The following is a 16,087-nucleotide window of genomic DNA, read 5'->3' on the forward strand; positions in this document are numbered from 1 at the left end:
TATTTTTAGCAAATTACAAACTGCTATTTTAGGGTTAATCACAGAGAGAGTTAGAGGTTTTAATTGCTACTTAGCATATAGGCATGCCAAGTTTAATAACGTATAGACACGTTAAGGGAAAAGTAGATAACTGCCTGCCTGCCTTTCTGTACTATGTAAGTAAAATACCTATGCTGCTATGCATAAATAAAATGTATATATATATATATATATGTATATACAAAGGTATGCATATATACGAACATTGCCCATACATATTTTTTATATATTTGAAATGCACACACAGCTACCTGAAAGTTAACCAGAATACATTTTCATATTTTTCATGGCAGCACAAGCTCTTTTTGTCTACTAACCCCTCAGTCACTAATTCACATTCTTTTAAAGGGAAAAAAATATGCTTCTGTGCTCTAGTTTTAAAATGCAAAGGTATGATGTTATTTGTCACCATGCCCAAAAAAGTCCTTACTCGGTAACTTTGCCAGAAGAGGGAGAGAGAGAGAGGCAAATGCTCCCCCAGCTGTTTCCTGTCTACAGTGTCTGTGTAATGTAGATAAATGTGAGGATTTTCTCTAAATCCCTCTTCTGTTTGCTAAATCTCACTGTCACTGCTAAAATCAGAGCAGATAGAGCCTGCGCAATGGAATAAAGTCCTCAATATTGAAATGTGACATTGCTCTCAACATCTCACATCTCTCTGGATTTCTTTTTTCTCATCATTACTGCTAACAAATTCATTTCCAGACTTTGCACTTTCAAGAAGCAATGGAAAAAATCAACAGTCTTTCAACACAATTAGTTAAGTGCTGCTTGTGTGATTTCTTGAAGGTAAATCTTTATTACTATTTCAAATAATTTTTTAGTTTTATTTTGCTGTGTATTGTCTGCTGCTGGCTTGAGTATTGTGCACTTTTCAATAACATTATTTTAGAACTGAGAATTATTTATAAATTGCTGAACATGCAATTTTATATGATCTGGAAAATGGCTGTATGTAATAGTTGCAATTACATAGATAACTGTATGGGTAAACTATTGCAAATACATGTCTTAAATTTCACTTCTATTCAGAGAACTTTGTAATATTTCAGTTATGTCATTGTTAAAAGGTCCACTTACATCATTGTCTATATTGTTAATGAATGCTTCTGAAAACAAGAACTTTTAGCTATTTTCTGCAGGTGCAGGGTTTTATAGGAAAAAAGGTATTGTTCACATGTTAAGTTTCTGCAGTTTTATTATGCACAATTATAGAGAAAATGTTCATGCTTTCACAAGGAAACTTTTAAGGGATGTTGTCACTGCAGCAATTTGCTGACAGCATCGTGGCATTTACTTGGTTTTTGCCTTCATAAATTAAAAGTAAATGAGAAGTTCAGTTTGTTTTCTACATTAGAAACCAGCTGCAACTCTTGCTGACCTTGCATATTTGTACAGCTTAAGCAATTGTACATTAAGAAAATGGAAATTCCCTTACATGTTCATCTCCAAGTTTTCCCTTCTAGGGAGGGCTTTTTCAGGAAAGTTTGCATGTGAAGTTTGACGTTATGACCCTATAATTTCTGCACAATAATATAAACTGTCTAAAGGTAAATTTGACTTCAGTAGGTGCATTGACCTCTGTTTCTGTCAATTGGCTCCAGTCCAACTTTCCATTATCTGCAAATTTATACCCTTCAAGAACTTTTTTCCACCCTAATATTTTGCAAGGATACTTATGCAGTTGGAAGAATTATCTTATTTTAATTATTTAGGGCCTAATTATATTTTTTAGTTGGTCTTACACTTAAAACACACTTATCTTATTCTTTAATGACCTAATTACAGGTCTGTAATTGCAAGGGATGAAATCATTCCCTTAATGTATAAATGGGCATCCTTTCCAATACACTTGAAAGATGAAGGGCTGTTTTTTTTTTTTTTTAAAGTATTGAGCAAGGCACTAAGAGACAAAAAGTAATGTGCTAGTTCCTCAGCTGTGCATCCTGCCAAGCTTCCTTGGAATCAATGGAACATATTGATTTAGGTTAGCATGTAGCCCAGATTCTTTGCTCAAAGTTAACAGTATTTAAACCTTGATCCACTCTAGAGTACATATGCTTTATTTATATAACAATTACTAGTGAATACTGATATTTCATAATAATTGCACATTTCTAATATGACTTGATAATCAGGCCCAACCCCTCTGGAATAAAATGTCATTTTGAATATATAATAATATAATCTTGATTTCTTGCTATAGCATATAATCTCCAAAAATATGTTGCCTCCTTTAAGATACTTATAATTCTTGCAGATGTTCCTACATGTTACTAAAATGACTGAGCATATGAAGAATTCTTATGCACAACTTGTGTCAAGTGATAGTTTGTTAAAGGAAGGGGACTTACATAGAAGAATTAAGAAGTGAATGAGATTTAGAGTGTTCGTATATGATACTCCTTTGTGGTCCTACTCTTCTGGACTACTAAAAGAGGAATGTAGCAAAAGCTGGCTATTTTACTGAAAAAAAAAAAAAATTCCAGCTGTGAAAATATGGTCAGTCGTTCTATGCAACTAAAAGAAGTGCTTAACCAGGATCATCTTGAACCTGTATTCAATTTCCTAACGTAATTAGATGCTTCGATAAACCCCACCCACACACCAATGCGTTTTCTTTTAAGCTCTCAACTTTCTAGTCAAATTGGGGATAATGCAAGCACTCTGCTTGATTGTAGAGAACCTGAAGCAATATTGGATTACAACTTTGTATTTTCTTGAGAATATTCCCCTCAGATATAAAGGGGTACTTTGATTTTATCACAAGCATATTGAATCAATTGATGTTGTGTTTAATTAAAATGATGAAGTAAAGTTAAAGTTTTAAACTATGTTTTGGAATTTCCTTTGATGAAACAGTACTTAATTTATCAAATAATTGATTGAACCCTAGAAACATGTGAGCCTGTTTTCTTTTCTGCAAAGTTTTTACTTGTTTGAAAGTCTTGACTGTTGTTAAATTTGGAGATAAAGTTAGAAATTCTCTGTGGTTTATACTGTGCAGCCTTTTTTGGCTTCCACTAAAGGAAAAACAGTAGATAATCTGTTTTGTCGTAGTTCAGTGCTGATATTTATCTGAAAATGCAAGCCAGCTGAGAAGTCTTGAAAAATAAAAAATTGTTAAATGTCTAAAATTTATGTTTCTTTCTGGACCAAATGTTATACGAGAACAAATTGTTAAATACATAATGTTCTTGTATTTATAATGTCTTTCAGCTTTCTGAGGCAGTGTGCTAAACAGCTTTCTGCTTTACCTCCTCAGAACTGGGAACCATCTTAAACTGCAGGTGCATCACATTTATCTTATAAATTCAAAAAAATGGCAAAGAAGAAAAGAAATTGTTGTTAAGATATGGAATCATTACAGGAAATAGTGCCTCATGTTATCATCATTCATTTATAATCTTATCTTTTTCCATCTGCCATTAAAGTCATGTCCATGCATTCGAGCTTGTTGGGGTTTACATGGCAAAGTTGGCTAAAGACATTTGTGAATGGGAAAATAATTATTCTTTCTTTTTTTATGACATATCATGGGATTTTAAATTGTTCATTATTTTCACAGTGGAAATAAGGGACTCATCCAGCCAGGCACCAAGATCTCTTACCAAGAAAATAAGAATTCTTAAAAATTATTGACTAAAAAGGCTCAATACCCCACTGGATCAGACCCCAATTGATCAGAAAATAGATAACTTCATCTTTTTTCCAAAAGTTCAGTGAAGAAATATTAAAGATTAAATGGTCCCTGAAACCCTGAAAGAAACTTCAGGGAGGATTAATCATTTTACTTCAATTACTTTGCACTAGACTGCTAACACAAAGCAGTTTTAAGCCAAGTTTAACTGTATGTGGAAGACAGATTTGTAACTTTTTACCTGACTGCAATGCTAATGTTAACCTTGAAAGAGAATGAAATCAAATGCAGACTTACACCTTTCAAAACTATCATTTTTGGCAAGTGATCTAAATAAGTTCAGAATATGCATTAAGCACATTTCTCAGTGTCCTGCTACTATACATAAATAACTTTTCCTAGTGTTAATAGAAAAAGCTATCTTCTTTGCATGTTGGGTAAGAAATTAGGTGGACATAAAGGAATACAAAAAGAAGTGGAAATCGATTGCAATTTTACACTCATTGAGCACTGTCCTTTCTTCAGTCATAAGTACAGGAAAAAGATAGTTCATAACCAAATGTAAATGAGAAAAGAATTATCACCTCATGCCATAGCTTCCTAAGAGGATATAATGGAGGTCAGTGAAGTACAGCTGCTTGCAACAAGTGAAAATACAAATCTTTAACGGACTAAAATTCACGGTCCTGTTAATTTCTCAAATGTTTTCAAATGTTTGCCTGCTAGTAACAGGGGGACTGTAAGAGTCACTGAATGTGGTCTTCTGCTACAGAAGATCCCACATCAACTCCTGTAACTTTGACAAGTTGAACCTTGCAACATTTCTGGTTTATCCTGGTATTTTCCTTTCTAAGGTGGCTGGAGAACTGTGGAGTACCATTAGTGGGCTCTTTTTCTATTGGCCAAATTTCCTTACAGCAAATTTAGAGCCACTTATTCTTGAGACAATGATGGTTTTAGTTTAAATAGCTCTTCTCCATCATACGCCACCCCCATTTCCCACAGTACATTGGCAGGCACCTGTCACATTCCCTCTTAGCTTATCTGGTCTGAGAGAAACCAAAGCAAGGCTGTTTTCCTTATTCCTCTTACTCCAGGCTTCCTTTTGTCTGTCTATTCCACTCTTCCATATTTTGCTTTCCAAAAGGAAATATAAGCACTACAGGGTTCCCTAACCAGATGTGATTGTGAGTATTCACCAGAATAAATAATCTGTTTTCAAAATACATGGATTAGAACGTGTAGGCATTTGCAAAATCATGGTGAGACATTTCCTGATACCATGCTTATTGTCCAAGAAATCACAGTACATGTTCATTCTCATTCACAAGGGTGCAGGAATCATTTTTTGTAAGACTCTGGGGGAATTCTGACACTGCTTCTGTTTCCTTGGCAGGTGAAGATGCACACTGTGTCCTACATCCATTTCTTCTACCTTGGCCTGTGTTTGCTTACCTTGACCAGTTCTGTTGCTGCTGGCCCAGAAACACTCTGTGGTGCTGAGCTGGTTGATGCTCTTCAGTTCGTGTGTGGAGACAGAGGCTTTTACTTCAGTAAGTCCACCCTTTCTTTCATTTAACTGCTAAACACTTCCATGTAATCCACTGGACTCTGCAACTGCTGTAAATGAGCTTAGCTGTGATCATCCAGGCTGCCAACTAGGACTGGCATCCTATACCTGGAAGATGCTCAAGCCTCCAGTTACCATGAAACCTCAGTAAAGAATAAAGGTGTGCCTTCGTTCAGCCTCTCTGAGTTTCTGACAAATTTTCATTTTCAGACTTGTTATTGTTTTTCACCGCTTCCCAGCTGTCGCTATTCCACCTGCTGTATTGCTGCTTTCCACTGACCTGTCACTGAAATTAAATGGATGAGAGCACATACGAAACCCAAGACACTCATGAGGCAGAACTACATGTACCTGTTATGTCAGACCACTAGTAAACACTTTAAGTACACACTGTATCATATTAAAAACACACTAAGTTTCAACATCTGGTTTGAAAAAAAAGAAGAGCTGGAAGGCAGCAAGCAGAAAGTTACCACATCCAAGTATCCACATGCTTCATCATTTAAATACAGGTGGAGGCAAATTCATGCATGGTGAGATAATAAAGATTAACACCAGTACAGGCAACAGATAAAATTAGCTCTGCAATAGTGAGGATCAAGAAATACTCAACTTTTAAGTAACAGAAATCTAGTTCCGATTTTCAGCTATTTGCAACTTCAATAACGAAGTTAATGAAACTTTTTAGCTAGGAATATATTCATTCTGAATACATTCATTAATATATTTTTTTTCAAAACATGATGGAATTTGTGCTCCTATAGCCTCTGAAGCTAGCAGTTACCTTTAATAACAATATATGCTTCTCGGATATTCTTGATATTCCTTCATGGTTGAAGCTTCTTGTCTTCTAAGCTATCCTTTTTTGTTTTCTGATCATACCTACCCTATTCCTATTTATTTCTATTCATAAAGTCATTGCTTTCTATGTTTTCTTCTTGCTTACAATAAAAACAAATTCAAACTCTTGCACTTCTAAAATCCTAATTTCCTCAACATATAAATTGTAGAGATTTTCACTATCTCCTTGGCACATTTTATTAAAGTTTACTTTTGAAACCTTAGTTTTATGTATGCAAAGTAATCCACAAAGGGTTCACAAAAGAACCCTTATTTTCTGCATTTAACACCTCAACTCTTGTAAATAAACACCTACTCCAGGGTACTGTTTAGCTTAGTACTCTGGTGCTAAACACGGTATTAAAAGTACTGGAATCTCTCATAGAGAAATTTACATTTTCCTACAAACTCGTCAGGTGTTCAGCAATACACCAAAATCTGCTGGATTTTTTAGCATCGGCATTAGGGATTACTCGAATGTCCTACAAATGTTTTGTGGCTGGGAGTGCATGTAAAGACTGTCATCTCACCCTCCTGTTTCTGCATCCAAAAACAATGAGACAAAACATCCTTAGAACAGCAGAGCAATTGTTCTTTGACTGCGTATGTATCTCAGGTGTTTCTCTACCAGCAAAATGTTTGCCGCTGGTTCAGAGACCTCTCATGCTTGCTTTCCACAAGAGTAGCTGTTACTGCCCAGCAATCAGACCAGCTGTTAGGTGTACTTTGTGATCCTCAAGGTAAGAGGTCATGTGAAATGCTAATCATTAGCAATAACTCTCTTTGGTTTCAATCTCAGTTATTCTAAGGTTTCACAATCTGTTTCAAATCTCTACCCTAAGCTAGATCGTCCTTAATTTAAAATACCAGGATGGGCTTCCAATGTTTCAAAGGAGATCACTAACTTTGCAATCTCGACCTTTATCTGCTGTTTAGACTTTCTCTCTCGTCTTTGTTGTTTTCTGACATTCCGACTTTTCACTTGCAATATTGTAATGACACCATAAATGTCCACCTTGTTTCATATGGAAAACTATGGAAGGTTTTACTTATGAATGACCACCCTGCTTCATGAAAGTCTTGCACAGTTATAATCAATAGACTGCAGTTGCATCATTCAACAGGAATGTTATGAAGCTGATATGTATGTGGCCCCTTGGGTGTCAAGTAATGTGTGTAGTCTACCTGGCTACTTCTTATTCACGAGGAAGAAATTTAATCTGTTTTTACCTTCTCCCTCTTATTTGTAAGAGTTCAATCTAAAGTACAAAACTAGAGAAAAGTAAGCCCGGTAACATTGGTAAAACAAATTGAGATCCTCATATCAAATGTATTACAGAATGCAGCATATTATTAGAAGATAAAAATGTTGCTTGACTTCTTGGGACTTTTTAAGAATGCCACATCATTTGCAGAGGTAAAAACCCAATGAAATTTTTCTTTTTTTTTGTAAAGAGTATGTCAATAAAAGTAATATTTTAAGCCTTCTATTCTCATACTCTGGTTCCTTTAAATAAAGTATAATTAATGGTAGTGTTTGCCTTTAAATTGCACAGGAAATAGCTGTGAGGAAAATTTTTTTCTTCCATCATTCTGTATTTCACTAGAGACTCCAAATATAAAGAATACCTTTTGGCTGAGGTGGAAGTCCTGGTTCAGAGTCAAGGTCAAAGCTTCTGACTATTCCTTGGGAGTTATGGGTGGAAGTGAAGATAGAAATAATTGTATTGCTTTCTATTGAAACTCTGTACTTCCCAACCACAAGGCTATATCTCTGGATAGGACTGGAAGACAAAAATTTCTTTCATATAGTCTACTCTGCCCAACTTTCTAGCTATAAAAGGAAACTCTTTACAACTTCTGAGGAGATGCCTCAGCTGCTTACCACACACAAAGAGAAGTACTGACATCAAATGTGGTTTCTACCACTCTCTTTTGTCTTGAGATAGACTGACAAGGAGCATTTTTCAAAGCTTTTTAGGGGATAACACAGCACAAATCCCCAAACTGAGCATCTACTATTTTTCCTTGGTCACATTTAACTCCAACCAGCACTGGCTAGTCCTCAGACAGCTTTTTGTCTCCTGTGATTTACCAGAGAAAAGCAGATTTTTGTTGCCACTTTTTATCTAGGGACATGTCTCTAGGAGAACTTCTGCCCCTCAGGTTCCTGATAGGTTTTGTTAGGGGAAGGTTACAGAATCTGTCACAGCTACAAAAGTGGCTACACTTAAATACAGCTTTTCTCAATGTTTCTCCTGTCTCAAAACCTCTTGATCCAACAGTCATGAAGCCAAGTGGGATGGCTTCAGCATTCACCATGGTAGGTTTACAAAACAATGCTGAGAGCAGAGAATCTTGGAAAAACTTAAAGGAGAAATTAAAGGAAACTTACAAAAGTGAAAGCCTAGGAAGGGGGAAATTTTCCTTGGAATAGTCTAGCCTTATCACAGGAATTTACTTTGTAGATTGGTAAAAAAAAAGATACAAATTATTTCTTAATAAATATTGGATTTGCTGAACAATCATTCATTCTTGCTCGTGCTGTTTTCTGAGGGCTATTACATGAGATCCAGTAGTTTGTTCTAAGAAGAAAATGCTATATTCTTTTTTTATCTAGTTTCTTCTCCTTTGAAAATATACCTTTTCCTTTTACAATAAATACATAGCAGTCTTGCTAACAAGACATGAGTGCCAATAAAGAAACAGATTTCTCAATTCCTTAGATATTTTCAGTCTTCTAAAGCCCAAGTTATAGGGCAATACTTATTTGAAACCATGACAATCAACTTCATGAATTAAAACTCCACCTTTTTTTTCTGCTAAAAGCACTGCTTTAGTCTTGTGGTGAATCTTCTGAACCATCACTTGCATTAAAAAAAAGAGCTGAATTTAGATACCTGGGATACTGGAGTTCCTCTGATATTCTTCAGAGAATGGAAAATGATCTAGTGCATGCTTCCATGTGTAAAGCAGTGTATCCCATAAAAGATGGGCTTTTCTGGCATCCAGCTTAATGTTCCCTGTGTCAAATACTTTGTGGAGAATTACTGCAGACTTTCACTACTTTTTATTTGTCCACTAAGACAATCAAAATTGTGTGTTGTCCTTGGGAAAATCCCCGGCTGTGCACAATGTAAGACTATTAGTTTATAATCATCAGAAAATCAGGATAAGCCATATGAACATATTATGAACATAATTTTGGGTAATGAGAGCTGTCATGAGATCTCATTGCTTTGTAGAACTAAGGTATATGTGGAGGAATTGCTGCCTTAGAAAAGAGGAAACAAGCAGCAGAGCAATAGGTAATTACGTTTTGCTTCTCCCATTTCTCTCTAGTTAAGAGCTTCTTATTTACTTCAGGAAGTCTGCTTTTAAGATGTTATTAAAGTTTCTAGGCCTGTCAAACCTATCAGCATAATTACAAGAGATGGCATGGCACTCAGTTCTTTAAGTACTCCATACCTGTAGGAGCTATGAGTCATTATCTCCTCTCTGCATCCCTGATTGAAAGGAATGTTAATGTTAGAAGCCCAGCAGAGGCATGCTGAAAAGCTGCCACGGACACACACAGACTCTGGTGTCACTGACAGTCTTACAAATCTTTGCAAACAAATGCTGGTCATCTTGGCTGTGTTCACACAGCAAGATCTGAGAGTGTTTTTAAGTTCCTTGGTCTGGCTACATGCCCCATTCATGTCCAAACGCCGTATCTATGGAAGATTTGAGTGTGCTCCTCTATCTGTCCCTAGGTTCCTTACTTCTTACAAGAAAGCTAACCTGGAAAGGAGCTCAGATGCGCTTTAGCCAGGTCTGCAGGGTCGGTGCTCAGGGAATCAGAACTATAGGCACAGCTACTGATGTATCTGTATAAGAAAGAAAACAGCTCTGGCTTCTGGAATTAGCACTGTAAAGTCAAACAGCTGGCACAAATTTGATGTGTGCTTTGTTGCCCCTGGTAGTAAACATTGAGGAAGTTCTCTAAAAATAAGCCATCCTTTGAAAAGATTTTGTAATTTTTTACAGCATTAAGAAAGGGTAAGGAGTTGTTCACAAAGGCTAACCTTAGTTTAGTGAGGTTAATCTTCTTAAGTTACCTCTTTAATAACGGAGAGAGAGGTTCTGTCTTCTTTCTCCATGGATTGCAAAGTAAGTCTAGGAGGATTTAGATTCTGATATACACTCAATTTAGTCCCTGCAAACAGGTCTCCTCTACAGCTAGTTTCTCAGGTCACCGAGGATTTTATAATTATTCCTGACGAGGGACTGCAGTAGAGGATAATTTTAATGAAGTGACTGGAAACAAATCATTGATCAAAATTTCAACAAGAAACATCTCTGCAAAAAGTGCCTACTGTCAAAACCAAATATGTACATTTTCTCCAGAATTTCAATTCATATATGTCCTTATTAGCTGGTAGGTATTAGAGATGTTAATGCTTTTTATGATGTTTACCCTTTTTTATGCACTAGACCAAGCTTCAAATTTGGTCTCAAGTAACAGAAAGCTGTTACTTGACATTTGAGTCCCTAACTGCTATATGTGTATTTAATACATTGTTTAGTCTCATGCTGGATAAAATCACTCAAAGAAGCGCTTGGCAAGATCAACATTAATTCTTGGCATAGCTGCCCCTCTTACTTCTCCACTGAATCTTAAATACCGAGAAAAACCCTTCCCTGACTTCAGCTCTGGCACATGCTTATGCAGTCAGCCAAAACCTTTGCATATGGACCTCTCTGTTTGTTCTGGTATCAATAAAGCATTTGTGATTCTTGATCAACAGCAGCAGGAGTCACAAAGCAAATCATTCAATTTGGCAGAACCACACGCTCTGTTAATGAAAACCTTTTGCATTTACTACCTGTGCATGAAGGGCATTCTATACACAGTGCCCATTCAAAGGCAGGAATTCACAGAGCCATTTCTCTAGGGCTTTTTCAGCACTTTAGCTCTTAGGCATGTTTCAAACCCTTTTACATCACTGAAAATCAAATAGATACTTAGTGAAGACTTCAGAGCTTTGCTAAGAAAGGATGGATCTGGACTTGTTTATTAAACCATATCCTAATGTATTTCCCTGTGATACAAGCTTAATTGTTCAAAAATATGGCAACAAATGCAAGGGAAAACCAGTTAAGTAATTTCTCAGTCTAGAAATCAAGACAAAAGAATACCACAAATGTATACTTATTGAAGAAATTATGCTAAATTTATCTCTGGTAATAACCACAGGAACTTCAATGTCAAGAGGAAGGAAAAGCCATTAATTCCTACTTTCTATGTGGTGCATTTAGTGGAAAACCATTATGAAAGACAAAGGCCAAATGCTGGGTCTAACTTTTAAGTAATGACAGGCATATTTCATGTTTGCATCAGTAAATGAGGTTCTGAGAAGAAAAATTCTAACACATCCATAGTCTTTGGAGTGGCATACCATATACCAGTGGATGAGTCCAGCTTGTGAAAAGTTACTTAAATTCCTGCAAAAATCCTAGTCTGAGGTACTTGCAGTGTTTTCTGACTGAATCCCATACACAGAGAAATTTTATGCTTCCAATGTCCTCACTCTTACTAAGCAGAGCAGAATGTGTTTGTATCTCTTCTAGAGTAAGAGGATGCTTCCAGACAGTAGGCCCTTCTGCTTCCTTATGTGCCCATAAAAGTGTGGAAGTAGGGAAAGAGTGTCCTGTGAAAGCACTTCCTTTGGGAAATTATGACTCACACAAACCTGAAATTATATGATATTTTTTATACAGAACTATTTGTTTATATTGTTTGTGTCATTGTGTGTTGGGCAGAAATTTACACAAGGTTCAGTATGCACAAAAAATAAGGGGTTGGCTCAGACCATTCTCATTCAGTCCAGCTCAATGAACTGTTTTCTTTCTGAAAATAAATATTCTAGGAACACTATTTCTATTTCCAAAAAAGTAAACACTTAATACCCCCAAATCCTATAAACAGCAGGTTCTAAGTAAAACAAATACTACTGAAAATTGGTTTGACTTCAAAAGAAGGTTCATTAACATCCATATCCTTCTAAGGCAAAGGATAAAATCTCAAATTACTCACACAAATGCTGCATTTCACAACTCTGTATACTAAAAGAAAATTTAAAATTAATGGTTTATGCAAAGGTGTAAAAATTCTAAGTGTCATGGGGAATATTGTAGGGAAAATGTCATTATGCTTGTGGATCTGAAAAGATGAGTGCATTCCTAATTATGTTTGATTGCTGTTCCAGACCACATATAGTAAATCCAATTTACAAGAGAGTTGGTTTTTTTTTTTAGATTTGTATTAACTATACTGAAGGATTTGTTTTAACTCGGCCCCATCAAAACAACTGGATATGAGCTTCAAACTCTTATAATGAAAGTTTTACAGCTTCTTTTTGTTTGTCTTCATTGATTACTTCGGATTAAATGAAAGCTAATAAGGATATCTATTTTAGGTTAACATAGCAGGTTTAAATTGAATACACTTCTTACCTTGGAACTTCAGTGGATAAATATTAATATTGTTGCAATCATTTTTTTCTACATCCCCCAAATTCCTGAATTACTAGTCAACAGGTCCTCCATGAAAAAAAACTTAGTTTTTCCTACGTATTTCAAGTTTTATGTTTCTTTCCATTAAAGTTTCCAGCCTTTCACAGACATATTTAGTTTGGCAGGAAGAATCTGGTGACTCATAGACTGTAGAAATTTGAGAGCAAGCTACTGAAAATGTATCTAATTTCTTCTTGTGTAATTTGGGAGCAAGCTACTGATAGTATGTCTAATTTTCCTAGTTTAATCAAATGTATTATTGGCAAATACATGGCCTGAATAAAAGCCATGTTTATTTCTGAAATATATAACTAAGATTAAATGCAAAAACACCATATATATTTGCTTTTAGATCACTTCTGGTTTTTTTCCTAATTGTTTCTGGCATTTTACTCTAAATCAATGGGCACTGAAGGAAAAACAGAGGCACTAGTTGAAACAATTTGTATTACAATCCCACTTATATTTTGGAATTCAATAATATAAAAGTGTTCCTTATGATGTTTTTTCGTGGTGTTTTTTCTTTTTTTTTCAAGAGAGGGTAGAGGTATAGGAAGAACAGGTGATGTTAATATACCTCCATGATATATTTAGAGGATAGCTGTATTCAAAAAGATGTAATTTCATTTTATATTATTGACTATATTGTTCCTTTCATGTTTTTTCAGACAAAACACTTTTAAATTCAGACCTTTCGTTTTAATTTGTCCACATACAGATTGCACTTGCTGAATGATTAGTACTGAACAGAGTGTAACCTGAAATAAGGACATTCTGGTTCAGATTCAGTCCTACTTTTGGGCACTTTGCTGAGGATTGTGAGTTAGGAGTCTGCTCAAGCTCATCCTGCAGTCAGCGAGAGGACTAAAAAACTTTCAGGGCTCTCATTAAGTTATGAATTTTCCCTAGGACATATTTTTCCTTCTCCACTAAATTAAGCCAGGAAGCTGTAGCAATTGCATTCCTATGCTCATTAAGTCAGTTGAGTAAGGACCCTCCATTAGGAGCCTAAATTTTGGTGGAACGAATCTGTTTAAAACCACACAATGAACTTCCATGTAGAGGTAAGGATGCACTCATACAGATCCCATTTTAGATCAAAGCAAATCCAAGCCTATTTTAGCTGCTATGGTATAATACAGTCAAGCAAAGACCCAGAAAGTGCCTTATGCAGGTAACACCAGTTAGAGCTGCTCCTCTAGCTCTTAAAAACTCCCAGGCTTTAGTCTGACTAAGTGTGAATCCTGTTGGAGAAAGCACTCCTGTTGGGCACAGTAAAAGTGCAAGGGAAAAGCTTATCTATCTTTTCTTTCTTGATTTAATAGATAGAATATACTTTTATATGTTATAGCAAGTAAAACTCCTTCAAGTTTTATTCCTGCAAAATAAGGTGCACTGTTGCGTTCCCTAGATACATTGTAAATGGTACATCCCGTGACCCCCGCTGTGCCCTGTATCTTGGTCCCTCTCCCCTCCTGGCCACACAGAGCTGGCTGGGATCCAATTTCTCCCCGCCCCCCCTTTCCAGACCCTAGAAAAGGTCAGGACCCGCTGACCTCGCTCTCTTTCCCGCATTTTTTCCCCCTCTCTCTTTCCTGCACTCTTTCCCGCACTCTTTCCCGCATTTTTTCCCCTCTCTTGCCCCGTTCTCTTTTTTCCCCCCTCTCTTTTCCCGCATCTCTTTTTCCCCCAGATCTCTTATCCCGCTCTCCCTTTTTCCCCCTTTTTCTCTTTCCCCGTTCTCTTTTCCCTCCTCTTTTCACTCACTACCCACGAGAAATAAACCTGTAACTTTATCAGGGGAAAGAGCCTCTTTTGATATCTTATCTACGTCTTTGTGGCTAAGGCCCAGAGGAATATCATCCCAACACCTGAGCTAGACCGGTGGAAGGTGAGAGACTCTGTATCGGCCGGGAAAAAGCCGTAACAGTGCACTTTTCCATGGATAAGTAATGAAGCAGTTTTTTACACTGCTGTTCATGCAAGATCATTTCTATTCCTATGAATATTAATTTTCCAGCAGCTTTTAAAGAAATTGAGACAATAATAATCTTTATAATCTAAAGAGAGAGCTAAATATCAGATGTCATTAAAGAAGGATTTTCTCTGTTAGAGGGCAGCGCCGTCCATCCTGGTATCGTCATGGAGAAAGGATGCAGAATGATGCTCAAGTACAGTTTTGAGATACTCAGGCAAGGAAATATTCAAAGTGAGGTTGGATGAGGCTCTGGGAAACCTGATCTAGTTGAAGATGTTCTTGCTAATTGCAGGGAGTTGGATTATGTGATGTTTAAAGGTCTCTTCCAACCCAAACTATTCTATCACTTGGACGATTTAAAATACAGCTACTGCTGACCTAATGAACTCACCTATAAAAGCATTAATGTGACTGAGCTAAGAAATAATCCCACCTGAGACTGTAAACCATTAAGTTGAAATAACACCACAAAGCATCTCTACCTTCCTCACTCCAGTACCCTTCTTCATCCAAGGCAATATAGAAAAGCACAGAACGACTTCAAAAACATTTGCATTCTCTAAAGTGATCCCTTTACAGGCAACAGTAATCACAGTAGTTAATATTTCCAAACCATCTCTGGGGATAGGAACTGTTCTTTAGGTTGTTAGGACATTGATAATCCTTTTTCAGTAAGTGTATTGTTTTGAAGCAGAGTTAAAACAAGCACAATACCAAGAAAGAATTATATATACTTGCTATGAATAAATACGTATATGACTTAGCTTATTTCAAGGTGCTCTTAGTATTGTGCATTGTACTATTCCCAGCTGGTTTGGCTTGAGGAAAATGGGGTAGAAATGAGGCTCTCATTTCACATTTGCTTCTGCATTTAAAAGACATGAAAATTATTTCATACACTTAAGGAGTTCCACTGTTTCAGGAATTACATACACTAGATTTAATATAGCTATTCCAAGATACAAACATTTTAAAAAGTGGAATGGTCAAAAAAATCTGTTCATTAAAAAAAAAAAATAGGAAGATATTTTTCAGAATTTCACCCTTGTCTTTCTTTTTGCAAAAAAATGAACTGAAAATCTACAACTGTAGCTACAATGACATTAAGTAAATTCCCCTAATTTTTACTTTCCTAGTAATTTCATTTTAGTTTTTGAAAGCAGTAGGACTTGATGCAATAAAGTACAAATATTTCCTGTTATCACTAAGATGAAGAGCAATAAAATGAGCAGAATTCATAAGTGGTGATATTCTTACTGTCTGCTGTCCTTTTCAAATAGAAGTTTATACTCTGATATGAAACAGATGAAATTCAGACCTGTGAAAAAAGAACAAAACTTTTTTAATAAATAAGGCTTTTCCTGCCCCCATCATGAATCAAATAACCTGCAACAGATTTTGAATGTAAAATGATTATATTTGAATTATGAAACAGGTGGAAGTGTCTTGTTTATTTTTTAGT

The 16,087-nt window shown here is 36.1% G+C and overlaps 1 protein-coding gene across 2 annotated transcripts in view; it reads left to right on the forward strand.

Annotated features, from left to right (window-relative positions):
- The first annotated feature begins 495 nt into the window (after window positions 1–495).
- IGF1 (insulin like growth factor 1) overlaps window positions 496–16,087 on the forward strand; it is a 47,035-nt gene continuing 31,443 nt past the window's right edge. The window contains exons 1-3 of one of the 2 annotated variants that reach the window (XM_088165411.1): window positions 496–828; window positions 3,259–3,329; window positions 5,076–5,232. In XM_088165411.1, the coding sequence (XP_088021537.1) occupies window positions 5,082–5,232 (151 nt within the window). In that variant the 5' untranslated portion in view covers window positions 496–828; window positions 3,259–3,329; window positions 5,076–5,081. The remainder of the gene's footprint in view (window positions 829–3,258; window positions 3,330–5,075; window positions 5,233–16,087) is intronic. The other variant, XM_014876960.2, reaches the window with a different exon arrangement.

Source organism: Sturnus vulgaris, chromosome 5 (genome assembly GCF_052056855.1).
Source record: "Sturnus vulgaris isolate bStuVul1 chromosome 5, bStuVul1.hap1, whole genome shotgun sequence".
Lineage (NCBI taxonomy): Eukaryota > Metazoa > Chordata > Aves > Passeriformes > Sturnidae > Sturnus > Sturnus vulgaris.